This window comes from Thunnus thynnus, chromosome 19 (genome assembly GCF_963924715.1).
Source record: "Thunnus thynnus chromosome 19, fThuThy2.1, whole genome shotgun sequence".
Classification (NCBI taxonomy): Eukaryota; Metazoa; Chordata; class Actinopteri; order Scombriformes; family Scombridae; genus Thunnus; species Thunnus thynnus.
This window is the reverse complement of record NC_089535.1, coordinates 21,033,928-21,061,439: the sequence shown is the minus strand read 5'-3', so window position 1 is coordinate 21,061,439 and position 27,512 is coordinate 21,033,928. Positions and strand designations below refer to the sequence as shown.

The window sequence follows — 27,512 nt, the reverse complement described above, 5'->3', positions numbered from 1 at the left end:
GGAGAGGGGTGGAGAGGATGACAGATAGGAGAGCAGCTGATGCAATGAGAGACATGGATAGAGGGAAGAAGAAACAGACAGCTCGGGTTTAAATGTTGAATTATAGCGTCACTGGGAGAGACAGAAAGTCAGAGAATGGCTGACAGAATTTGCGCCTATAGGGCTTGTAGTGAGAAGGCAGAGTTGACTGAGGTAATAAATGACTACGCTCTCTGTGACACACACACACACACATACACACATATAGAGAAAGGGTGAGCTGATCTAATGACATCAGTGTTAAGTCAGCAATGACTAAGTGTAGTCCTGCAGAATAGGACTGCTCAGCAATAGATGACTCTTCCCGGGGCTACTAAGCACATGAGCGCGTGATGTAAGATGAAGTCGTGAGTGCTCAGCAGGTTTAGGTGCATGTAGTGTGATCGTTACGGTCTGGGGTGCAATTCCAGTTTAATCATATGTCATGCCTTTCCCTCCATTTCTCCATCATGTATGTGATCGATCCTAAACAGACAGTTTGATCATAGATTCGGTTGTGTTATGGTAGGAGTGGCTAATGTAGCCTCCAGCTGCTAGCCTCAAGCAGAGAGGCTTCAGCCCCAAGTGACATCACTCGAGGTAGTTTATCAGATTTCAGATATCAGCTCTCTCTGGAGCCACAAAAGGCTTTGAACAACTTTTCTTTTTATTATTATTATTTTAATACATATATGCAAAAATACTCCCCAAGACCTGTTGTGTAAAATTGGTGTCACTCCACTTCTCTTAAAGGGGACATATTATGCTTTTTGTGGTTTTCTGTTATTTATATACTCTTATGATTTTGGATATGTAGGTTAAACATGGTCAACATGTGTAGGAATGCTCCCTGCAATTCAAAAGGCTTCAACTTGCTCTGAACAACTCATTTGCAACGTCTTTTTCTACCTTGCTGACGAGCTGACGGTGGCTCGTCGCCCATAAACAACCATCTGTTCCGTAGCCTTTGTTGCTAAGGTCGTTGCTAAGGATTTCCCAAGTGCTGTTTGCTTTGTCCACTCTCATATTTCGGATCGGATTTCAGCTCCAACATGTAGGGATGTATCTAAGAGGTGGACATTTCAAGTAAAGTACAAGAAAAAGTAGTGAAATCCTATTACTGTAGTTTGTTCCGTGGTTTGTTTACGTTGCCTCCCAAGCTGCTGGAAGTCAGCAAATATGGTAAATATGCCAGCATTTTAATATAAAGACCAACATTTAAATATAAAGAGTTCTGTCTAGCCTAGTGACTGCTAAATAAAGAAGCACATGCATCTGTGTTTTGAGAATATTTAAATATTTGTTCCATTCCCTTCTTAATGAATTACTTTTAGTGGGTTTCAAATGTGTGTGTTCTTGGTAGAATATTATAATAAACTCTGGGTATAATTTATTTACAGAAGGCATAAAAAATAAGAACTGCACAACATAAACAAGCACAATACTCATTACTCTCATTTTCTTGAGTACTTTTGTATCAAGCTTAGCCAAAGATGGAAATGACCTTGAACACACACACACACACACACACACACATACACAAGACTATTTCAGTCACGTATTTGCTCAGAGAGAGGCAACAGACACTTAACTGTACTTTAGTGAATGCTCCAATATAGTTAGTGTGTTTATCTGGTTACTGAGGTTCTTGGCCACCCAACTTACAGCTCATGTGTTTTTGTATGTAAGTATGTGTGTGTGAATGTGTGTGAATGTGCATAAACAGTTTATAGTGCATGTTTGTTTGTGTGCATATTTATCCATAACTTATACTACGTTTGTCTTAGTGTGCATGCATATGCATTCTTGCATCTGTCTGGCAGTTTTATACATTTTGTGTGTGTGTGTGTTTTTGTGTGTGTTTACAGTTTATGTCTATATGTGTGTGCATTTGCCACCCAAAGGGCCACCCAGCTAATAGACAGACCCACACGAAGGCCATAGGAATCAACTCTACAAATAGCCTCCTGTGGTAAAAACCAGTGGACAGATGAATACATAGTATTTGTGTGGTGTATGTGTGTGTGATTGTGTGTGTGTGTGTGTGTGAGTGCGTGTTTGTGTGTGTGTGTGTGTGTGTGTGTGAGCCCAGTCTATGCTGCTACTGTAACTGCTATATTTACTGAAGAAGCTTGGCAAACAGGTTGAGTAAACATAGTGTTTTAGTTTCCAACACATGCAGGGAAACACTCAGGCTTGCCTTCATGCACAAACACACACACACATTTACACACCACTGCAATAAAACAGAAGGAAAATTTGTTTTCGTCTCTCAGTTCTGTGCTCTTATGTCTTTTTTTTTCTTGTCTATCTTTCACTTTCCGTCTGTCCTTTCAGTCTCTCTTTACATCACAGACTTCTTCTTTCTCAATCTTCCTTTTTTTCTGTCTGTCTCACTTAAAATCACACTGCAGCCAATGTGCGAGATCAATAACCTCTAGTTTGTGTGGAAAAAAAAGTAAATCCAGATATTCCATTATGAGAAGATGCTGCTGGGCTAATATGTTGTGGACAAACAGTGGGATACATTTGAAAGAAATCGTGAATAGATCGGCAAAATAAACTGAATACTAAAACACAGTTCTTCAAAAATCTGTCTTGCTTTCGAATTCTTGCATATTTGAATCTTAAAAAATTACATCTGGACTAATGTTTAACACATGGGTGAAGTGATTTGTAACAATTACCTGTAAACATTATGCAAACTGAGATTACTGTCTTTTACAGACCACACCCGCAGTACTTTTTATTATGAACTAGAAATAAGGCATACTTTATATCACTTTACCTTGCAGTTAGACAGGTGTCAGAGTGGTCATTGACATCCTCTTATTTGTTGTCAAAATCACATTATCTTTTTGTGGTGATGGATTTTCTCTGAAAAAGGGAAAAGGGTCAATTCAGGTCTGTATTTGCTTTGGCTGTTGTGGTTCTGTGGTTTTAGAACTTCTTCTTGGTGTCGCCGTTACCAAAAATGTGTTCTATGCACCTTTTCAATGTCTTAAATCTCAGTTTCCAGCGTTGCAAGGCAACCGTGCCAACCACTGTTCATTCTCCAGCTAACTGGATTTCAACCATCAACACGTGGTATCTTTGCACTGCAGTGATGGAGGAGGAAATACTTCAGTATGTTCAGTCATGTCAAAAAGAGGCTGGCCTGCAAACTGGTCAGAGGAATAGGCCATTATTCCCCATATAACATCAACTGGTTTTGGAGGACAAAAAGCCCTCATAGCAGTTCCAGCAAGGAATGCTGGAACTTTGGCTGGTGCAGAGCTCATTATTCAGCTCCTCAGAGAGAGTCTTAGATGTTAAATATCAGTATTGTGCCACTGAGTTGAACTCTGATTCTGTGCTGGTGAATGGATTGTGATTCCATGGCTACAGTGTGTTTCTCCTTTCCACCTTAGGGCGGAAATGGAAATAATAGAGATGTAGTGGACTGTAGCTTTCTTGTGACAGTGAATTAGTGACAGAATACAGTCATTGTCCCTCACGGTCACTCAATTTATGTTCTTTATTCCCGAAGATTCTACATTATCAGCCATGCTCCCGTGGCACCCGTTAAATTCTTCTTGTAAAGGCAAAGAGTGTTTATCGGTCATCAATCAGATAACATATGATGCAATGCAGCACGTTCTGTAGTAGACTCAGAGACTACACACCTCATGTGGAGGAAAACATGAAGAGCAAGCAGTTTGAAACTGATCTTTTTTTTTTTTTAGGAAATGATTAATGATGGATTAATTAATAACATAATCAAAAAATCATAAATGAGTAGGAAAGGCAAAAGCAATGTCATCTGTTAGTAACAATACTATTAGATCATTTAAAATGATACTTTGACGTGTTTATCAATTTGTGTATCACAGCAGAACGAATGTGGTTAACTGCAGACCAGTAGTATTGAATTTGGGAAAGGTAGGGCAGTGTGTGTGTGTGTGTGTGTGTGTGTGCGCGTGCGTGCACGTTTCATCCACTGTGGGCAGGGCCTCAGCTCTGGTTCTGATTAACTCCCTGTAAAAACACCTCTGTTCAGAACATCACAGCCCGTACATCACACTCTCCCTCATACACGCACACACACACACACATGCTACGCAGCTCCTGGAGGCTCCTTGTTCACAAATGGGAGTCTACACCCATCATTCAAAGCCTTATAGGCCTTAAGAATGCTGACACACACACGCTCAATCACACACAGACACACACACACAGTCACACAAAGTGCTCTGTTTTCGTAGCTTTGATACACTTATAGAGTTCAGAGGTGAGAGGGCTGGAGGTAACACTGTGTTTTTCCAGATCTTTCTAACCACCTAAATCTGCTTCTACACACACAAGGAGGTCCAGATGGCTGGGTGGAGACAAAAACACTCTCTCTTACACACACACACACACACACACACACACACACATATATATACACACACATAGTTATGCTCAAATTGCAAAACAAATCCACACAATCTGCACACATACATGCACATCAGAGATCATCTACCTGACACAAGCATGATGAGTCCCAATAATGTATCAAGTTTCAGCTGTTTTTGCACAGACAGCCTCCAGATTGAGTCTAATACGTTTAATAATATTAGGTTTGAATTCAACCCAGTACACAAAGATTATTAGAGACAGTAACTGCCCAGGATGAGCTCATACCACCGCCCCATGAGATATACAGTTTATGTACTGGCTGTTTATGTAAAACTAACACATGCTAGATACTGCAGCTATGTGATGTGGGACTTCCACCACCGCAGCAGCAGCAGCAGCAGCAGTGCTGTAGGATACATGATACATAGTAGCTGACGTCTTCAGGTCCTCTAAATCTCAGCCAGCTGAGAGCAGTCACATGTGATCAATGGCTGAATTTATCACTCAGAGCCTAGTGCTGCCATCCACAGGCACATGCATGAGAGAGCGTATGCATGTGTGTTTATGGACTCGACCCCTGCTACCTCTTGAAACACGATTGACGTTGTCTTTAGCGAGCAATTATAGAAAGAACGACTGTGAAAAAGGTCACAGCCATCCAGCTATCAACACTTCGCACCAAATGCCAACTGTGCACATCACTGTGTGTGTGTGTACATGTGTATGCACGTGTGTGTGTGTGTGTGCGCGCGTGCTGTACCCAAAATGCCAGCAGCTACACTATTGGGCTCGAACCCCACCCCACCCCCTCCCACCCCCCCACCCCCTTCCGCCTCAGCGCTTGTGGGTAATCTGCAGCAATCCTGTATGATTGATGAGAGAATTAGTGTTGCCAAGCAAAGCAAAGCATTATGGGAATGAGGAAGTTGTATTATTGGATACAGAGCATGACATTAAAGGTTACAGTGGCAACAGTTAGGTGATTATGTGTTTGTGTATGTGTGTAAATGTGTGTGTGTGTGTGTGTGTTTGGTCAAAAAAGATAATCCTCGGGACAGTTATGAATGGATGAGGTGCCATAAATCCATTTTTTCCTGTCATTATGGTCATCAGGGTCACAGGGACAGTGAACTCATTAACATCTGAGGTAATTAATGCTTGAATTCTATATGAAGAAACACCTGTCAGCTAGTTTACAGCTGAAATATATGTTAATTAAGTTCTTAAGTGCTACAAAAAAGACTGCTTTGAATTTGTTGATTTTTCTGAGCAAAAGTTAAGTTCCTCTTTTTTATTGATTACCTAAACAAGAGTAATGATGAAAAATCTCCTGCACAATGTTTCTCTTACTGCTGGCATTTTCACAGTATTTATGACACTTCAGGAGCGAGACAGTGTGCAGGAGTTTTCTCATTTTTATTCAAGTTGTGCTCAGATGCACCTGTCACACATTCAGGTGTGCAGATAATTTTTTTTTTTTTTTTTTTCATTTTGTGATGAAACTTTTCATCATTAAAAAGAACTTTGGTTGTTATTTACAGCTTCAGCAACTTTTGGAAGAACTTTTCTAAAAGTGCATTTTTTTTTTTGCATTTCCCATTCAATTCAAAAAGTGCAGTTTTTGCTTTTGATTCTTTTACTGCTGTAAATGAATTTCACCAGTATTAATGCAGATAAATACATACTGAGGGAGTTTTATGTCATACCCACTACTGTACAACTTAATTCCAAGCTGCAGTCTTAGGACAATGTACAGTATAACCTTTTTTAAACCAGAATTTTGAGCAGTAAGTCATTTTTTTCCCCTTCATTTGGTAGAGATCTCATTGTGAACTGAAAAAACAATGCTTGTCTGCATCACCTTGGAAAGAATTGCATGTGTATCATTGCCCTAAGGTGTCAAAAGTAAGAGTAGAGTGGTGCACAGTACAGGGGTCTTATTTCTACTGTGAGGATCCTTTTGATGTACAAGTGTACCCCCTGGACAGGATGCCTTACCTCCGAGTTCCAAGGTTTTACTTTTGATGATGATGAAATTAGAATATTCTCCCTGAAAGTATCTGAAGTCAGTCTTTCTCCTTGTCTTAGGAAAGTTTTCCTGTTGAATCTCCATCATTTGACACTCTTTCATGACTCTGTGTATCTTTTAAAAACTTTAGGATTTACAGGGAATATCCTTTAGCTCTACATTTTAGTTACAAGAAAAGAGTTGTTTGGCTGCCTGTTTTGCGCTCTCCCTTGCTGCTATATTAGGCATTCCTTCCTGTTTATGTGCGGAGCCTAGTCCTCCAGATGGTGAGTTGTGTCGCTGTGAGTCAGTATATAAAGCAAGCCGGCAGGGAAAGGTGTGATTTTACAGACTTTTAATGTGGTCTGTGGTGCCAGACACACAGCCAGCCTCCAGATACATCCCAGCAGGATAATGCACCACTGTCTCAGCATCATATAGTCTTTAATTGCTTGTACAATCCATAAATCTCAATTCATTGCGTACCCCGAAGGAACGACTAAATAAGATAGATGCCTGTAACCTTTAAACGTTTTATAATTATACTTTGTGCTGTCAAAATATTGTCAGAGCAGGTATCTTTTTTTTTTTTTCACATGATGGATACGTCACTTTGAAAGAAAACAGTTTCCTGCTGATGGCCTGATGAACAATAATTCAAGTCATCTATTGTTAGTTTCTCTTGTAAATTTGATAGCGTTGGTTGAAGTTCCTGAGGGCTGTAAACTCTTCTCTTGCTATAAATCAGAGAGCTCATTTATTACCCAGGAGAATGCTTGTCTTTATATTCTCTGCAGACACATTTGTAATGAACTATTCTTATTTCTGACAGCTCGCTGACAGGGGGAATTTGGCCGTTTTGTTTTTGCAGAGAGAGGAGGGGAGAGAGAATGAAAGTGTATGTGTGTGTTTTGATTGATACCTTCACGAAAATGTGGCTTAAATTAGTATTACAGAACAAGAAGAGGCCACTGAAATTTAATGACTGAACATATGACTGTTAGCGGACAGAAAGTTGTCATAGTAACGGACAAAGTTCCAAGTTTTCCATTTTGGACAAGCAATGTATCTGTTTGATTTCTCACTTTTTCACATTTTGAGTAAAAGAAGACCAAAGAAAGAAGGAGTGTACCCATATTTGTGCATTTCTTTTAAGAGAAGGATGCCTTCTATCTTCACACAGACACACACACACACCTCGGCCCGCCTAGTGTATTTCCCTCCTGGCTTTCCAATTTAAATGCAAATGTTCCCAAATCGGACTCCACAAAGACGCAGAGGCAAAATCATTTGACGCAGCAATGAATTATATATTTTAATTAAGCAGCCAAAAGAATCACGCCTATTCAGCCCTTTCCCCTCCAATAAGAAATGAATAAATAAATATGGAAGAAGGGAAGGAGAAGAAGAAGGTAATAAATGGGAGGGTCAGGGGAGGGATGGATGGATGGATAAAGGGAGGAGGGTCTGTATTGAGTTTGTGTGATTGCAGTGCTAACCGCCCGTGGGCTGTCATTATGTGAGCGATCTGAAGCTGTCAGATTTCAAAACTGTATTGTTTGCTTACAGACGGGCTAAATACCCCCACAGTTTCAAGTACACACACACATACACACACACACATATAGAGCATTTGAGAGCACGCAGACAATCCTAAATGCATTCACACATGCAGACACACACCATTTGGATTTTGATGGGCAAACCAGCACTTAGAAAATGAAGAGCAGAGATGGGAATTGTGATGATCTGACAAGGGAAGCAATTTTAATTTCACCCCCTGTCACTCTCCTGAATATCTGCTCTGATGAAATACATATGAGCTGCCAATCACTCATACACATACAAGCAGGCACACACACACAAACACAAAACCCACAATCTTTCTCCCAGTGACATGCATACATGCAAACCTTCAGTTACTTTCTCAGCCTTTTAAAGTCACAAAGGCTTTTCATATATTGAAAAGTCAAAAACCTGCCTCTTCAAGGCCAAATGTCACATAGAGCTGAAGACTGGAAATTGAGATTGCAGTATTTCACATGCATTTTAACAGAAATATTCTCCCTCGTCCTGTAAAAAATACCTGCAGGGACCCAGGATTGTTAGCATTTGTGCACCTGTGTGTTGACCGTTTGTGATGAAACAAAGATGCCCTCTCTAAACCTCAGTAGCACTACGTTATGGTTAAATGAAGTGACTTAAAGCTGCCATGCTAAACTACTGTTACAGGTCAAAGTTAAAATAAGAAAATGACGCAAAGTGCAAAATTTTTAAACTATGCAAAGGATTCAACAGGTGGAGCGGCAAGTGCAGAAGACAGCACAAATGTTACAACTAAACATCCAACAACATTGCTCCCGTGCCTTAAACAGCCGAAACAAAAGGGCAAAATAGCTACATACAACACGTGTTCCTTCCTGTGTCACTGCATGCAAATAAATAAATAAAAATAATAATTCACTCAGACACTCGTAAACCTATTAAAACTGGGAGGAGGATGCTGAAAAACAGAGGATTAAAATTATTTTGTACGGTCAACATTTTGTTGTTTCCACCTCAGAGATAGTGTACTTGCACAACTGAATTGTTGTTATACTTGAAATATTACCACATAATCTAGTGTACATTAAAAAAAAACAAAAAAAAAATGTACAATAAACACTTTCTGTTTGATCACTGCCAGTTCTAAATTTATGCCAGGAAATTACAGTTTTCCCAGGAAAAGTAATAATTTCCAAATCACAAAACATATTGTGAAGTTAAAATAAAAACCCATAAGCTAATAATTATGCAAGCTTCCAAAAAGTAAACAAATACACATTCAAAAAAGAAGAAAGGTCTGAGGCACTCCTCTGGCAAAAAGTTTAAAGCCTTTATTCAGATGGCTATTTCATGGTGAAAACATAGCCAATACTTGTGCATGTTAAAAATAGAGATGGGTAACGAATAAAGGCCTTTAAACTTTTTTGCTAGAAGAGTGCCTTGGACCCAAGGAAGTAGTTCAGGGTCTGAAAATTGAGGCCAATGCGGAAGTGCCTTAAACCTGCATTCTTTCTAATGGCCATCAGGGGGCGACTCCACTGGTTCAAAAAAGAAGCTGATTGTATAGAAGTCTATGAGAATATGACCCTAATTCTCACTACCTCAGTAAACAGTTTCATAATGAGTTTATGAGTTCATTTTGTGAATGATGGTCCCATTTCATTTAAATTTGATGCTAAAGCAGGTTATGCTTTAGGGCGTGGCTATGTTGTGGTTGACAAGTGGCTACCACGGTGATAACGTTGGTTACGTAACATAAGCATGACGTTACGACAGATTCACAGAGTTTAGGCATAACTGTAGCTGTTGCTATTTCAGTGTGTTTTCAGTTCATGAAAGTTAATTGTAAGATTTTGGCCGCCTAAAAAAGTCATGTTCAGCGTTTGATTGTACTAAAAGACTCTCTATGGAGTCAGATGTTCAGTTTTTCTGGTAAGTGCATTTTGTTTTAATTGTATTAAGTCCGTTTTTCGTTAGCGAAAATTTGCATTAGCATTACCACAGTTAATCATAGACTATAAATGCACCGTGCTAACCAAGCTAGCAGCTAACACTAGGATTATGTTCACTTCTCAAAACTTTTGGCTCCAAAAATCCAAGATGGCAACGGTCAAAATGCCAAACTCGAGACTTGAAAACCATGGATGTATGAGGAGAACTGGATACAGGAAGAGCGAGTCCACAAACCAATGGCTGACGGCACGGTGGCTACATCCGTTATTTTACAGTCTATGCTTGGACCTTCTTTTTTGAACTTTTGTGTTTCCCTCCCTTTCCTACCAAAGAGCACGTTCATCATACTTGTTTGAACTTCTGAGCACTCAGGACCTTTTCTTTGTAAACAAACATACCACTTATGTTTGTTTGCTTGTCATGGAAGCTGTGCATTTGCAGCACACAATATAACACGGAGCTCGGTGAGGAATGCATCTACTGTATTAGTATCCATGGTGACGGATGTATTGTACTTATGGTAGAAGATGGCGAGTGCATTTCCCAGTTCATCTGTTTATTTATGGCCCCATCCCGAACAGAGGAACATTTTTGTTCTGCTCTGTCTCTTGTGTGGGTAAGAGCAGCTTTTCTTTAGATTTTTCAGATATTTCTGAAAATATGTGTGGCAGGAAACTTCTTCATTGCCATTATCTTAATAATTTCACATAGGCTAACAAAAACCTCCTCCTATCTACTTTGCGTTGCTTTGACAGCAAGAAAACGAAATTAAGACAATTAGTTTTTCTGTTTCAGAAAAGCTTTCTTTATTCTTTACTGTAATAAGCTGTTTGAATATAAAAGCTTTTCTTTTTTTAAACACCATTAGTTTGGTCGCTCATGGAAACATTCCCAAGTGTGTTTAATGTCTTTGACTGTTTTATTGCCTTCTGACATTTCAGTCAGACTGTAAAAGCTTTTTCATGTTCTTGAACGTCACTCAGCAATACTTCCAGATATGTTTCCTTATTTCTTAGATGCTTAAACATGATGTAGTGGTGTTCCTATTGAACCTTTACAAAGAGAGATAGAAGGAGTGAGGGATATAACAGAGTGATACACGCTGTGTCTACTGAAGAGAGTGAAAAAGACAGAGTGAGATGGTAAAAGAGAAGTGGAAAAGAGAATCAAGAGGAGAAGGAGTAAGAGAGAAGAAAAAAATAGCTGAAGCTAAGAGCACAAGGTAATGGGAGATGACAGTGGTTTGTAACAGCTGGAGTCTTGCATGAGAAGAACAAGGAAATTCACTTTTCCTTTCTTTGCCTCTATTTAGAGCGCTCACTCTGTTCTCCACATGCAGACACACACACCTTACTCACCGCAAGTCTCAGCAGCAAGCAGACCCTTAGACAACCTCTGTCTGTAAGAGAGCCAACTATCTCTCCTCAGTGTACGGCACAGAGGCAAAAAGAGGAAGAAAAAAAAAAAACAACCTGCAGAGAGATGAGATGAGGAGGTGCACAGAGAGAAGAGGGAGGCCACATTTTCTTGGAAGTATCTGGGTTCAAGCCCCCTTGTTGGCAGGCATCCGCCCCGCTCAAGTGTCCTTCGACTGGATGGTGAATCCCTATACAAGCTCCAGTGGTGTCGTTCTGATGAAGCTGATCTCTGACCTTTCACCTCTTAGTGGAAGAGGGGAAGCAAAAAAGGCAGTTTCTCTGAAGGGATCATCTCTGAAGCTGACTAATTAACAAATATCATGTGTTTTTAAGTCGTAAACAATTTTAAGGGCTGTGACTGTTGCCAGGTTTGTACAGAGACTAAAACCAAAACCTGTGCTCACCAACTGTATCTGGCAACCTGTCCTATAGCGCTTCATACATGTACTGGGTGGATGGATAAGACACAGCTCTAGCACACAAGTATTCAAAGAGCTAAAATGACAAATTGGATGTTTTTCAATTTCTGTTCATTAACAAGCAAATAAGCACGTCTAAATAAAAATGCTTTGTAGTTGTTGGAAGGCATTTTTTTTTTTAAACTTTAGACAGAGCAGATTTTTGATTGATCTAAGATTCATATCTCATCTCATTCTCTGAACAAAAGCTAATTATTGAACTTTGCGAAATTATTCCTTTTTAAATAGAAAAGGGAACGAATGTTTAAAGAGAGAGAAAATAGAGAAAGAATGAGCAATGGACTGTAAAACAGGGAAATAAAAGATGAAGAGACAAAAGCATGAAAGTATGAGAAATAAAAGCAGAGAGTGTTTTTTTGTTTTGTTTTGTTTTGTTTTAATTTGGGAAACAACAACAAGGAAAAGTGATGCCCATGAAGCACTGTTGTTTACTATGACAGCCGTGTGTTTGTTCATGGTGTGCTATACCTTTAAGAGCTGCTGGTCATAGCCCATCCCAGAGAGGATGGACCCATTAGGCTGATGAACAGAAAGAGAGAGAGAGAAATAAAGAGAAAGAGAGAGACAAATGTTATACAGGGAAAAGGATAACAGTCAGAGAAGTAAAGAAAGGAATTGCTATTTGAAAAAAAAATGGTAGTTTGACAAATAAGGAGGAAGCAACAACAGAGAGAGAAAAGGCCACCTAAGGGACCACAAGAGTGAGAGGAGATAGAGAGACACTGAGAGATACAGAGAGAGAGAGAGAGGGCAGGAAGCAGCTATCTCTCCATCTCTTACATGGTGTTGTAGGCGTCTATGGGTCTGTCAGTCAATCAGGACGACAGGCGGACACACTCACTCGCCGGTTCTCTGTCTCCCGCACGTGCTCACGCTGATGACTTTGCTGTGTGTGTGTCTACAGATGGCAAACCTTGTGACATCTTTGTGCTGTGTAGTTCTGGCCGCAGTGGTGGTAGCCTACGCTCAGAGACGCAGTCAGCTTGGTGAGTATGCATTTTATCCTCTTCTTCTAATTCTTTAGTCTATTACTCTTCTCTACTGGGGCCTACTCTTTCTTGTGTGGTCAACCTTAGTCTCTTATTTCAATTACTCTACAACCACTGTTACTACTGCTTGACTCCACTTTCCTTTAGGCTACTAAACTTGGCTCTGTTATGTCTTGCTTTTACTTTCTGTTTTAATTCTGCTTTCCTCTCTTGCCATCTTTGATACATTACTCTGTTTGGTGCAACTGATGCTCTACTATGAGTGTAGTCTACTTTGCTCTAATTTTGTCAACCTCTCTTAACTCCTTCTACTTAAATAATTAATTGATAATGTAATCTATTCCATGCTCAAGTCGTCTTCTTTCTGTTGTAATTGAATGGTTTCTGCTTTTATAATATGTTGCTGTCAATACATACGAAAGGCGTTTTTGCATTAACTGGATTTAAAGGAGCAGTGTGTAGGATTTAGCGGCATCTAGCGGTGAGGTTGCAGAATACAACCAACTGAAAACACTGAAAACCTAAATGCGAAAAACGTGAAGGCCCTCTCTAGAGCCAGTGTTTGGTTTGCCCGTTCTGGGCTACGGTAGAAACATGGCGGCGCACTATGGTGGAAGAGGACCCACTCCTTATGTAGATATAAAGGGCTCATTCTAAAGTAACGAAAACACAACCATTCCTATTTTCATGGGATTGTACACTAATGAAAACATAATTATGAATATTATATTCCGTTTCTTCCAAGTCCGTTCCACTAGATGCCACTAAATTCTACACACTGCGCCTTTAATGCTGCTTGAGAAAACAATGGCTAAGTTTGTTTTCATTGTGATTTAGTCGGCCACTTGTGGAGTTAGGGTAAGATTTGCTGTGTGTTTCTATATGTTAGCTGTGATTCTGCTGCGTGTCAGTCGGCCAGCGACGGTAGCTTCTTATTTGCTGTGAGGTCAAAGGCACGGCAGTGAAAGGAAAATTGTATACTGTGAGAAAGCGTAGGTGGAATTCTCTTCTCCTCACTCACAAACAGGGAAATAATAACAGACCAAATCAGCTGTCATCCCTAACTGCTTGGTGCTGATATTTTGGCCACATTACCCGGGCTACCTCCATAACAAATAAGGGCTCAACAAAGAAGCCAGTCAGATCAACTCATGATCATGAGCATGTTTCAAATGATTTGTGTACCAAGGTTTGGAGCGAGAATGAAAGAGGAAAAGAGAAACAGAGAATCCCTACATAATGCAGAGACTGCTCTTCGGAGAATTCACGCAAGATGTATGACCGTGTATGTACACGGTGTGTGTGTGTGTGTGTGTGTGTTTAACAGGGGAGTCAATTTGTCACTTGACTTTTAGTGAAGAGTGGTCTTGGTTTATTAGCCAATGAGGTCTGTCTGTTGAAGTCAGCTGACCCAAAGAAAGAGTCTAAGGAAGTCAATAAGTCCCCAGTGACGCACATCACTGTCACGAGGGTCATGCGCATACACACACACACACACATACACACACACACACACACACACAAAGACAGAGGCACACACTTCCATAAACAGAGCAGAAGTGGCTTAGGAAATAGGAATGTTGTCTTTGGGGATTAGGTGAAAGCAGCAGAGAAGGTAGGTGAAAGAGTGAGATGGAAAGAAAAACAGAAAGGAGAAATCAATGAAGATGGGGAGAAATCTAGGAAATTGAGAAATGATGGAAGGCAAACGGAAACAAACAGATTGGGAGTGAAAGTCAGTAGGAATAACAATTGGTGTTTGATGGGATGGGATAAAGCATGGAGAAAAAAATGACAGCTGTACCCCAAACAAATCTGTATGTGCAGAAGGTGAAAACAGCTGTGAGAACTATTTTACTATCACTTACAACAGGATTTATTTTTCCTTATTGTATTTTCCTTATTTCTTTTAAAAAAAATATATTTTTACAACACATTATTTGACTTCATTGCTGGATCAAGATTGAGCTATTTTGTACTGATCAGCCTTTTTTCTTGTTTGCTGTTCAGAAAAGCAAAAGAAAGTAAGGTAAAAGTAAAGAGAAAAAAAAGGTGAAAAGGCAACACTTAAGGGGATAACAGATACGGATAAAGGGAGGAATGAATAACATGAATAGAAGAAAGAGACCTGTCACTTCAGTCTTTGAGAAAAACTGTGTGTGTCTATGTGTGTGTGTGTGTTACCACTGTAGTCTAGCTGTCACTGTCTATCACTTGCCTTTGTTGTTCACACTACATAGAATCAGCTGCCACAGGCACATACCTATGCACACACACAAGTACTGTAAAACACACACATGCCTGTATATGCAAAGACATCATAACCCACATGCATAACTGCATACATGCAACAGTATGACTGGTTTGCACTCACAAGTATCATGCACACACACACACGCACATATACATATACACACCCTTATACTTACACGAAGACACACATGTACACATCTGTCCGTCTTGGAAAGTGCCTTGTTTCTCTGACAAATTGGTAACCAGTTTGATTGACAGGATTCCCTGTGGTATGCCCCACTTGGCAGAGTGTTTGAAACACACACACACAAACACACACACACACATACACAGTAATGTATGTGCACCCACACACACACATAGTCATAAAAGAGGGACAGAAGGGGGGATGAACTCTCTTGTTAGGTCTGACTCAATTTGTACAAAATGCACATGCAGAGGAAGGCACACACTGTCTTTGTGTGTAGTTATGTGTTCCTATGTGTGTGTGTGTGTGTTCGTGTGTGATGTCGATTGTATAGGAAATTCATTTGAGACATCAGAGGGTTGCTGAACAAAGACGATATGAAACACTGGTAGAAAACATCGACAGGCCGAGACAAACAAACAGATACGAGCGTCACATGTAGAAGTCAATGTTGTCTGGAAGGAGGAGAGATGGGAAGTGACAGAGATACAGAGAAGGGAGTGAAAGACACAGAGACATGACAATAAGACAGACTGGGAAGGGCGGAGGGTGGAGCAAAACGAGACAGAGGAGCAAACATGGGAAGAACTCGTTTGATATGAGGAGAACAAAAAATACTGCGTAAAACAGTAACACATCCATGAAAAAATACCCCTTTGAGTTGATTGATATTATTCATTATCAATATCATTCAAATCGAAATCTTATATTGAGTATATTTCGGTGTTTCTTATATTTTTTGGTATTGCATAACGCACAATGTGTTTTATTTCTGACACTGAGGAAGGTTTGGTGTCATTTCCATTCAGCTTTTGTAATGTGATTCATGTTGACTCATATAAAATAAAATAAAAAAAATAAAAAAACCTCCGGAAACCACAGCAACGGAAATGATAGTCCCTTAATGAAACATCACTTGCAACAACAGAGGAAAAATAAAATAATTGAAAGCTATAAACCAACAGAGAGAAAGGGAGTGAGATTCAGAGGCCACACCAATTAAGCTTCCTTGAATATGAATTTGATTTCTTTCTTTTTTTTTTTTTTTTTTTATCGCAAGCGAAAAATAGATGATGAGAAGGTTAGAGGGAGATGGCAAAGATATTGGGTGGGTGGAAAAGACACAAGACAGATACGGGGAAAGACATGAGAGAATACGGAACAGATGACAGATGGAGAGACAAGAGAACAAAAGCGTGGGAGACAGAGCGGGAGTCAGAAAGGGGCAATGGTGATAACAGTCAGTTATTCAGAGCAGTTTTTATGGTATATTACTTATACATACATGAACCCTGATATACATATTAAAAAGTAAAGCGTCGCTATAGCCTCAGAATAAACTTAAATGCTAACATCGCCACCAGTACAAACCAAATAGCAAAGAGTACACTTGTCTACATGAATTCCCTGCAGTATTTATAGGTTTTAGCATCTGTGTTGACAAGTATTTTCCTGCTGTCCTTAAGCAAGATGCTGAATGTCTACTGAACCTCCCTGTGGTCGAGGAGGAGGCGAAGAAAAAACTCCCTTCAAGGATCAATAACATAATTTTCATTCAAGACAGAAAGCCAGATTGCAGAGCCATCAACAAAAGTCCATGAAAAATTCAACCTGTTTTTCTGCAAGCCCATAGCTGTCGAGACTCATAGTGATTTTGCAGGATCAACAAGGAATATTTCTGCTCCGCTACATTACTGTCTTTCAACATCATTAGTTAAAATGTTTCAAAAGCATTGCACCACATCAGTTAGGCAGCACTGCTTTTATAGCTCATTCTAAATATTCAGATCTAAAAAAAAAAAAGAGGGAAAAGAAAAGTTTGATGCATCGCTCGGTCAATCACAAAGCTCATAATCATCCCAAGGGCATTGAAGTATGAAAACTTAATAACTGTAGCTTAAAATGTAGTCCATCCATCCATTTTCCTAGCAAGGCATGCAGGTAACACTTTATCACAGTATAGACAAAGAGATTGGAGGTTTTTACAAGTCTTCTTGGTTCCTAGTAACCAAGACCCAAACAAAAGTAATTGGGTCCACACACTCGAGTGGATCCAAAGTCATTGTCAGCTCTGATCACGTGATACCCTTGTTTTAGGAATTTGTTTTTACAACCTAACATTGATTCTTTGGACTTGTAGTGCTACATTTTCCGACCCCTTCTGCTGCCAGTTTTAGTGTTCTCTTTGTATTTGTGTCTGTTAGGGTTAATCGCATTTTTGATCTGGTATAATTATCCTTGGATCTACTTCATACCAGTTCTGGAGGTCCCTTTCGGATAAGGTTTTGAGTAGGTTTTCTACAGGTTTATTTCGAACCTTGTCCAAAATTGCGGACCTGTTAAGCCTCCTGAAATACATTTGCACTCACCGCCAATTGTAAAATAGTAAAAAAATCAGGCCAACAAGCACTACTCAAGAGGTGAGTGGTGTTTCAAGGACTAGAATGATGACTAACCAATTGATGACTTCAGCTATGAAAAACAAGTACCACTTTTTACCACACCTTCACACACAGATACAGTTAAAAATGGATTTTCAAATGAAACAAAACGCATTACTCACAGCTACTTTGGATGTCTCTGTTTCTTCTAGATTATTCTATTCCATCGCTGATACAATCGCTCAAATTACATACAGTGAGACTCCTCTCATGCATGGAGGACCTGAAGATTGATCATATACATGGCCAAAATGAACCTTATCTTCTTTTGCTATTTGTCTTAATCTCTTTTTATCTGTGTTTGCATCTTTCTCTGTATCTCCCCATTCCCTCTTCACGCCTCTCTCTCTGTGTCATTTTAATTCCGAGATATACTAGAAACTCCCTATTCCAAGCTATACAATGCCATTAATGAGGTGCCTTTCACAGTAAATACTGAGAACAAGCACAACATGAATACCAATGAGGAAAGTACAAGGGCGTTCAATAAAAAGTGGAGGAGGAGAAGAAAAGAAATAAAGGGAATTAAACACAGAATGAGGAAAATATGGTGCAATTGAGATTGTTTACTTTGAGTGAATTTTCGATCCCTTTTTCTTAAATAACAGCTACATCTGCCTCCCCCACCACCGTCTCCGCCTTGTCGCGTGTGTGTGTGTGAATGTGGTGACATCATGCTGTTGACTGAGAGAGCATGTTATTTATGGGAGTCCATATCCTGATTGAGAGACGAACGTTTCCACTCATAATCATTCCCTCCATCTCTCTCTCTCTCTCTCTCCCCCTCCTTTTATGTGTTTATGCCTCCGCATTTTCCTCTTCCTCTCTCCCTCTAACTCGATACTTCCTCCTCTACACCATCCGCATCATCTACACTTGTCACCCTCTAATTTTTCCTTCGTTTCTGCCATCCCTCTCTTCTTCCTTTGTCTCTCTAATTTCTTAACATTACTTCCTCTCCTCTCTATTTTTTCCTCTTCACTCCATTCCTGTCTCCATCTCCTGCTCTCTCGTCCCTCAATCCATCACCCAAGTAGTCAGTGGCAGATATATCGCCTATGACATCATTCGCTGCTGACACTACTCCACCGTCACTGAATGTTTTTGTGCGTTTCATCTCTGCCCTTTGCCGAGCTTCGTTATCTCACGTTCCGTTTAAATTTCCATGGACAAGAGAGGGAAGAGAGACAGAAATCAGAAATCAGAAAAGCCGAGAAAAAGGAGAGCGAATGAGAGACAGCGGGGGCGTAAGAGGTTAACTCTCACACTAATTCTGTGGTATTACAGCTGTCAAAGCTGTATTTATTTCTTGAGCTTTCGACACGTGCTGCTATGACTTTCCATCATGCCTGGGCGTACGCTTTGCTACACTATAGCCTTAAATATCCACTCCCTTGTGAGTGGATCATGTTAAATGTTCAAATTGAATTAATCTTTTTTTTTTTTTTTTTTAACCTCACCATCATGCACGGCAGCCAAGTCTAATCTAATTCATGTGCATGTGCAGATGCTCATACAGGCGGATGTAATTAGCAGTAATAGCTACAGCACTCCAAAAGCAAGATGTCAGATTGAAAACATTAAATCTTCCTACAGGATAATTATTTATCTGTTCGGGTAGTTATTTATCTTTTCACTCATTCTATACATGTAAATTGTGAATATCTAGACTAGCTTATAGTCTTGTTTAACATAAATCTAAATGTAAGATATCATTTAGGGATGAAAGTAGCTACTGTAATTTGCAGGGACTCTCTTGGCTGTAATTATGTAGCTTTTTATTGTGCTTTTACCTAAGTAGGGTTTTTTAAGTATTGCATTTGCAAAGTAGCCTACTGTTCTTCTCTTTTGGCCCCGTCAGTGTTTCATTTAGGTTCAAGTTCAAATGATCACACCAAAGGAATGGAACAAAAGAGATACAATCTTATACGACCCTGTATATTCATAACGCTTAACTGTCCATGAGTAGAAGTCAACAAGACACAGTCAATAAGTTTTAATGACAACACAGTGAGAGAGGTTGGAATATAAATTCACAGAAGGAATACGAAACGTGACGGCCAAACTAAAAATTGTTACGATGGAAGCACTTGAAGTATCAGCTGCCGTTTGTGATTAGTTTTTCTGCAGTTTTAAAAGGGCAAAAGACAAATCTAGATGACTAAATGTGATCAATTATTCATATTCAATAGGTAAATAAGCACAAAGATAGGTGTCTGTGTGTAGTGTGTCTTCCTGTATGTCTTGTAGCTATATGTATGCCATGTATGTGCTGGCAGGGAACCTTGATCACGCTCATTATCCTGAGTAGCACTCAGTGTAATCAGTGTTCCCTGTTTGGCATGCTGGTTGTATTAAATTCAACATTGGGCTCAACCAATTGATTGACTGACTGGATTGGCAGACGGATTACAGTCAGACAGACTGGATGACTGGCAGGGAGGCAAAGTAAAGTAATGCTAATCCCATTCAGTCATGGCTTTGAAATGCAGAAAAAAAAAAGAAAACACATCTATGATGTTGCCAAAAAAGAAGCAAAAGCAAAAATGAAGCCAGAAAGCCCAAAATAATAACATTTTGAAAGTTTGATTATTTGTGAATGCTTAGAATTATCCAAAAAAATTCAAAATAAATTAACACCATTACTGAAAAACATTAACACCATTACTTAAAACCATTAACACAATTACTGAAAACCATTAACACCCCTACCAAAAAATCACTGCAACCACTCAATCTCTTACCCTTGATGCCTCGGCTAGTTGATTCACCAGCTGACCGGCTGATTAGATGACTGTCAAACAGATTAGTCAACTGGTTGACTGACAACCAGTAAGGTTGTTGGTAAGGTAACAGCATTGCGTCTCTGCTCGAGGACTTGCAGGTGTTTAGACTGAAGACTTAGTGACGAGTTGGCGGACTGAGTGTCTGTCTGATTGCAGACACTGACAAGCACAGCAGCTGATAGGGTGGTTGATTGACATGATATGAAAGTTATGTTATGCTAGCTAGATTATGGTACTAGCTATTCAACTGCACAGTGGTGGAAGGAGAAGAGGAAAGGAGACAAAGTTACAAAGAAGGTCTTAGTTGAAAGGAACAAATATGGAGATTTAGAGAAATAACAAACTGTCTCTAACATCAGTCACTAGTCCTTTGTGAGTTTGTGTGTATATGAACTGACCTATGAGCTAGACCCAGGGACTCCATTAAGATGTGAAAAAAACAAGTATGAAATGTTATACCCAGGATCAGCATGATTCTTACTGAGTCCAGGTTCATGACTTGCTTCAAAAACTCATTAAACTTGTTTATACTCCCACCTCTATAATACACAAGACTAATGAACTAATTCATGTTATCACCCTGTAGCTAAAACCTGAAAACAAGATGAGCAACAAAAGATATGAAGTGCTGGATGAATATAAATATGGATCCAACACATTAAAATAACAGGTGCAGCTTATTTTATGACACTATTTTCTCAAGCTACTTGATCTAAACGATGGATGTAAAAACTATGAAGATGATAAGCTTGAAGTGTTTTTTTTGTTTTTTTTAATGACTGTCCTCCAAAGAAAAAGGACACAACGGGTTGTAATGTCAGTCGCCCAAAAATATCCATCAAGTGGCCGTATTAATAATGAGATGACGTCTTTATAAGTTTCAAATTTTGCTTATTTGGAGGTTGTGGGATGGATGGAAGGTCAGTTTCTAAAAAACCCTAACTACAATTGTCCCCTAACCTTAACCCTGTGGTTATTATTGTAGCCATAACAATGGAGGTGGCCTAATTTTAAAGAAGTAACTTTAACCTACACCACATGTTTCTTTAACCTTAACAAAGTGATCATTCATCAAGCAGAATATTTTTTTAACAATGATTTATAACAGTTTTGGAAAGCACAGACAAATGAGCTGATTAGAGGCACCAGATTAGAAAACGCTCCAATGTGTCGATCTGGAGTGCACATGGTCGAACAATGTATTTAGTTGTTTAATTCGGAGGATTTGTTTTTTTTACGATGCATATGAAAGTTTAATTGGGAGATTTTGACCACTGATGTTGACATAAAGTGATCAGCACAATGTTGATCTTTTCGAACTGCCTAAACACGGAGTAATGATTGTAAAGTGGCGTTACAGAGTGGTATTTCTAACAAACTCTATTTATTATCCATCCTTTCACATTAGCTTAACAACAGATAAATATTTATTTTGGCCTGTTGTCAAATTACTCTGAATTAGTGTTAATTTGAAACCTATTTTATGAAACTGAAACCACATCCAATATGGAACCCAACCCTAACAAGGATGCTTTAACTACACAAACACACACACACACACACACTCACACACAATCATCCACTTTGTCAATCAGCCTGTAATTGTTGCTTTTAAATGTGTATCACATGTCATGAATTTGAGTGAGATACAAAAAGACAGAACACATGAGAAAACAAATATCCACGGAAACCATTATTGTTTGATAGTGAATGGTCTCTAATTGGTCAAGTATAGACGCAGGGTTCCCGACTGTCTGATAACATCTGTCTGGTAATGGACCATTCCCAACCAATCGCAGTCCTTTATGCAAAGATATGGAATCTCGTAATCTCGCTGTCTGAGCTGGAGTGTTTACGTATGTTTGTATGTGAGTGCGTATATGTGTGTATGTCCTGTTCAGCTCCTTTAACTCATTAATCTTTAAGTAGGGATTCCCAGTAAAGCTTTGATCAAGGCTCTCTCTCTCTCTCTCTCTCTCTTTCTCTTTGATGGCTCCTTCCCAAAAATCTGAAGCAGTTTAAAAAAAACACTGTACATTCACATTAAAATTTCAGCGTTTTTCATCTTTCTCAAAAAATCTTAAAGCGAGTGTGGAGGATGAATAATTATAACAATAATTATAACACATTTGGATCAGTAGCTTCATGAAATACAGGAGGTGAAACACATTAAATGTGTCCGTTTTATGAGTGTTTTCTTCTTCTTGACCCTGATGGCGTTTTTAGAGGTGATAGCAATAGCTGGGAGAATAATTTCTCACTCTCACCTCCAAATCGTTATGATATGTGCCTCCCAAATGGAAAAAAAAAAAAAAAAGATGACACGAGAGATGCGGATAAGAATACAAATGAGCAAAAATTTAAAAAAAAGTTTTCTTTCCTCTGACTTCTCACTACCTTGCTTTATTTCTCTGTCTTCATCATTTCTGCCCCTCTACATCCCCACCTCTCTTAAGATTCATTGTCACTAACAATGTTCAGCAGACAAAACAACTTCCTTGATCTACGACACACTCTCCGTCTTTCTCTCTGCCGGCGCATCTCTCTTTCAAACGCCCTCTCAAGATGAAAGTGGAGTGAAGGACGAGGAGGACGTTCAGGTGACACTGTTGTCTCCAAGCGGCACTGTATCGCGTCAGCCGCTGTACACTCTTACCTTGGCCTGAGGATTTTTCGTTAAAAGAGCCGAATAACATGAGTGGGCATTTGTCTGCGTGTGTGTGTGTGTGTGTGTGTGTGTGTTGCCAAATGTGAGTCATTAATGGAAGTGTATTCTAATGAGGCTTACAGCAGGTCAAAGCCAGCCAGTGTTTAATGACAAATAAATAGCGAGCAGAGTGCTGCGACGGCTTTAGGGTCAGACAGCATTTAGCATTTTGGAGATGAAACAATACATTTTGTTACTGACTATTCTTAGTCATGAGCACACACACACACATATGAATGCACACATATGCAGTTCCCGATAGCTGCGGTGCATCAATTAAATGCTAATAGCAAAAATTTTACTTAAAGGATAGGGATGATGTTTTACTCTAAGTGTGTGTGTGTTTGGTGGTTTAACACATACGTGAACTTCAGCATACAGGTGTTTCCATTTCTTCTGCATCTTCTGTAAATGCCTGTGTATGTGTTACTGTGCTACTACGAACGAGTGTAGCTCTGCCTTGTGAGTGCGTACGTGGTTCAGTGACCTGCTCCATGTGGCCGCCGTAATGCCTTGATTAACTTTCCATCACCCTGGTGTGCAACTAATGAGTGTGTGTGTGTGTGTGTGCTTGTTTACATGTGTGTGAGCATAATAGTATCACGGGTGAAAGGAACCAACAGTAGTGGTAAAGTCGAGGTAAATATTTGGGAAGATTAGGAATTATACGTTTCAAGTTATTAACTCTACTTTGGAGGAACCGGTAGTCTTAACATACTGTAATTGGCTCAACGGCTTTTCATTGTATTTCCTGCTACTGCACTATAGAAATAGAAAGCTCAGCACTTTTGCTCTACATCACACCGCATGGTACGTCTCCTTAATACACAGTGATACATTTTTGGAGGGTGAATTTATACATTATTTTAATGCTTGTTCTTTTTTCACAGTGCAGTAAGTCTTAAATGTAGTGTGATAGCTCATTTTCTAAATGTGAAAACGCCGCTAATGTGAAAAAGTCTTTATTTTTGAAATGAGAAAGAAATTGTCTTCCTACTGTGCATTAAAGCGAAGCAATTTAATCGTATCTCTCACAGCATCTCTGTGCCCTGTGTGTCAGATAGAAGTTTAATAAGAGGGTTTAAAAGGTAAAAAAAAAAAAAAAAAAACATCTGGAATTTCTTCTCTTTAGATGCGATAAGATAACAAAATGCCTGGTAGTTGAGAGAGGATAGTTGTAGGCAGAGTCGATACTGGAAACAAAAGAGCTGCCTGCACTTTCAAAGAAACCGACTTAACAAATCAATTTATTTTAGTCATTAAAAAAGGGAATTTCATTTGTGGATGAACAGAATGTCCCCTCTATTGAACTGAGTGACCATTTGCAAGATAGATTTTTTTGTATCCAGAGCCATTTTGTTTATTCCAGCCCATTAAATCTCAAGTTGTGTTTTCTCGTGCCATTAAAATCACTGAGCCCCCACTAGTTCTCCCAATTCTTCCTGATAGACTGTTCAATAAGTTAATGTTGCCAGGAAGCTAATGTAATTCCAGCCAGTATGAGCAGAGTTTTTGGCTAATGTTGCCTTGCAATAAAACTTTGTTCCAAGACACTGGAACTGAATCACGAGAGGCTTAAAAGGGGTCTCGGACCCCTCAATGGTGCAATACTTCTAAATATACACATTTAATTTGATCTATTGTGTAGGGAAATGCCTTCAGTGTGACGCATTGTGGGGAGAAAGTAGAAGAGTGGCAGGGGGGAAAGATTGCCATTTATCACACTGAACCCCGGTTTAATTTAATTCAGCTCAACTTTATTGTCATTCCCCTCAACTTGAGTCATTCCGCTTAACTCAAGTGCACAGAGAAGCAAGACAAAAAACTTTCTGAGTGCAATGATGCAACTGAGAGTGGAATGAAAACAGAACAATGAACGCCAAGACAGAAACTAGAAAAGAAGTCAAAACAATGAAACCCAATATCAACAGTATTATAAAAGTAACTGGTGCATTGGATTTAATAATAAGCGTAATCCAGCTGCGTAGAATTTAAATGTTGCGTTTGACTACTTGTCAAAAGTAAGTAAATGTCAAAAATAAATGGGTCGTAAATAGATTGCAATGCGAACTGATGATATACTGCTTCAGTGTATTCTGCTGGAGATGTTAAAAAATTGAGCAGATTATCTTGTGTATGACAGTTTAAAGCCTGAGGAAACTAACTTGACATACTATTAAAAAAGTTATATTAAAAAGAAAGACTTTGACTTACATGTTTTTTATGTTCTCCAACCAAAATTTAGTTTTCCCTGCTTCCTGCACCAGATGGTTTACCACAAATGATGCGTCCCATTTTGAAAGGACATATGACTTTCAGCAAGTCATTAAAACCCTGACGGATCGCATCTTCAGATATGAGTATGAATATAACCTGGAGGGGATTCTATCTTTGATTGCATTGAGTGCTTGTTTTCACTCTGGAAAAGATTTTTTTTTTTTTGGCAATTTGAAATAACAGCTCTGTCTTCTTGTCCTGTCACTTTGTGCTTGTGTCTCCGTCACTTTGTATTTCTTCAGAAAACTTTTCGAAAAAGGCAGAAATTTAAAATACGGCAACGCTGTAAGCCAATACCTGTGTAGCAAAGACAGAAAGCCACATCGATGGAACTTTTAAAAAAAGAGAGAGGAAAAAAGTAAACCCAAAACAAGCTAAAACATTTCTGAAAGAGCTGTTTGTCCTTGTAGAGGAGAGAGGCAACAAAAGACAGCGAAGCAGAGGGAAAAGCGTGTGCATATTTGTGTGTATGTCCATCTTTAACAGTGTGTGTATTTATTTCCCTTGACATTGTGATAGGACAGTCCTCTCTCTCTCTCTTTTGGTTGAAGTGTGATTTCCTGTGTAGGGATGGATACATACAGAGAACCATTCGCTCCTCAAACCCTCATACTGTATTGTCTGGGGACAATAGCCTTCCTGCACTCCTTTCAAATTCAAATTCTCTGAGCTTTTCTTGTCCATCATGCTGACAAAACATTGACTATAGCCCAGAGATATTAAAAGTCCACAGGGACTTAAAGAACTGCAGCAGTGATAAGAAACTCTTTCTTTACGTATGAGAAAGTATGCACCAACTTATACATATTTTGTTCTCCAGAATTAATTACTCTATGAGCTTGTACATTGGCTGGAATCCACTAGAGAAGCCATTGAGTCCCTGCATAAGGAGTATCTGAATTACAGTTTTCTTGATGCATCACCTTGTGCAAAACTATGTTTATGAATTTGTAATCTCTGGAGGTCAGTCCAGCAGTAAAGCAGAAACATATTGTATCGTTTACTCTCAGCGTACTTGGAAAGTCTTGTTGACACATTGTTTTGTTCTTGAGTTTGCGCATTTCCATTTGCCCATCCTGAAATACTGTCTGAGCATTTCTCAACCAAACACAATATCATTATACTGTATATGTTGTGTTTGTTTCATTATAAAAAGAAAAGAAAAGAAAAAAAAAAAAGAACAAAAGAATTCATCGTCAGTCTGGACAATACAGTGGTCGGCGTTGTTGGGAAAATAAAGCTACAATCTCATGCAGCTGAAGTGGTTCACTACTGTTTTTGCAAGTGGTTTGGTGTCCCAATGGTCCGGAAGATTGTTAATAGATAACAGGTTGGCTCTGTACACAGAGGTGGATTTAATGATTTTGGGGCCCGAGGCAAACTCAGTCGTGGGGCCTGCTTCGCACTTTATTTTCACCGTTTTTCTAATTGAGAATGTCGGTATTGGCGGTAGTAGACAAAGTACTTTAATCTTTGAACTATTAATACCACACTAAGTAAAAGTCAAGCCTGCATACAAAAATGTACTTACATAAAAGTACAGAAGTATTATTAGCATTCGAATGTTGCTTGTAAGGCAATACATAATGCAATGTAATAATAAAAGTAACATGTAACATAGTAAAACTTAATATAACACGAGTAAAACTTTAAAGGCAGGACTTTGTAATGGAGTATTTCTATACTGCAGTATTGTCACTTTAAGGATCTGAATACTTCTTCCATCACTGGGAGCAGCAGGTTGCTGCACATCGTCTTCCTCTCTTCCTCTGTCCTGAAAGCACTTTTCTTTTCTCATAGGCTGCTAGTTGACACTCTCTCTTCTCTGAATGTAGTTGTTTTCTCATATTATCATCATTCTCTTTGTCTGTTTTCATGAGGGTTTGGGGGGAAGAGGTTCTGTGCTCCCATCATCTAACGAGTGAGTCGATGCTACAGGGACGTGTTAGGTCCTGCTAGTTGTTTCAGGAGGAGCAACAGTTTTTACGATCGCTTTACTTTTCCTCTTAGTTTTTCCGTTTGAAATGCACACTGTGATGACTCTGTTTCACTGTTTGATGTTGTGTTGGAT

General features: G+C 39.2%; 1 protein-coding gene across 1 annotated transcript in view; it reads left to right on the top strand.

Moving 5' to 3' along the window:
* The window catches only part of cntfr (ciliary neurotrophic factor receptor), a 228,881-nt gene that overhangs the window by 77,120 nt on the left and 124,249 nt on the right, over positions 1-27,512 (top strand). The window contains exon 3 of the mRNA XM_067574320.1: positions 12,706-12,787. Coding sequence (XP_067430421.1) covers positions 12,706-12,787 — 82 coding nt within the window. The remainder of the gene's footprint in view (positions 1-12,705; positions 12,788-27,512) is intronic.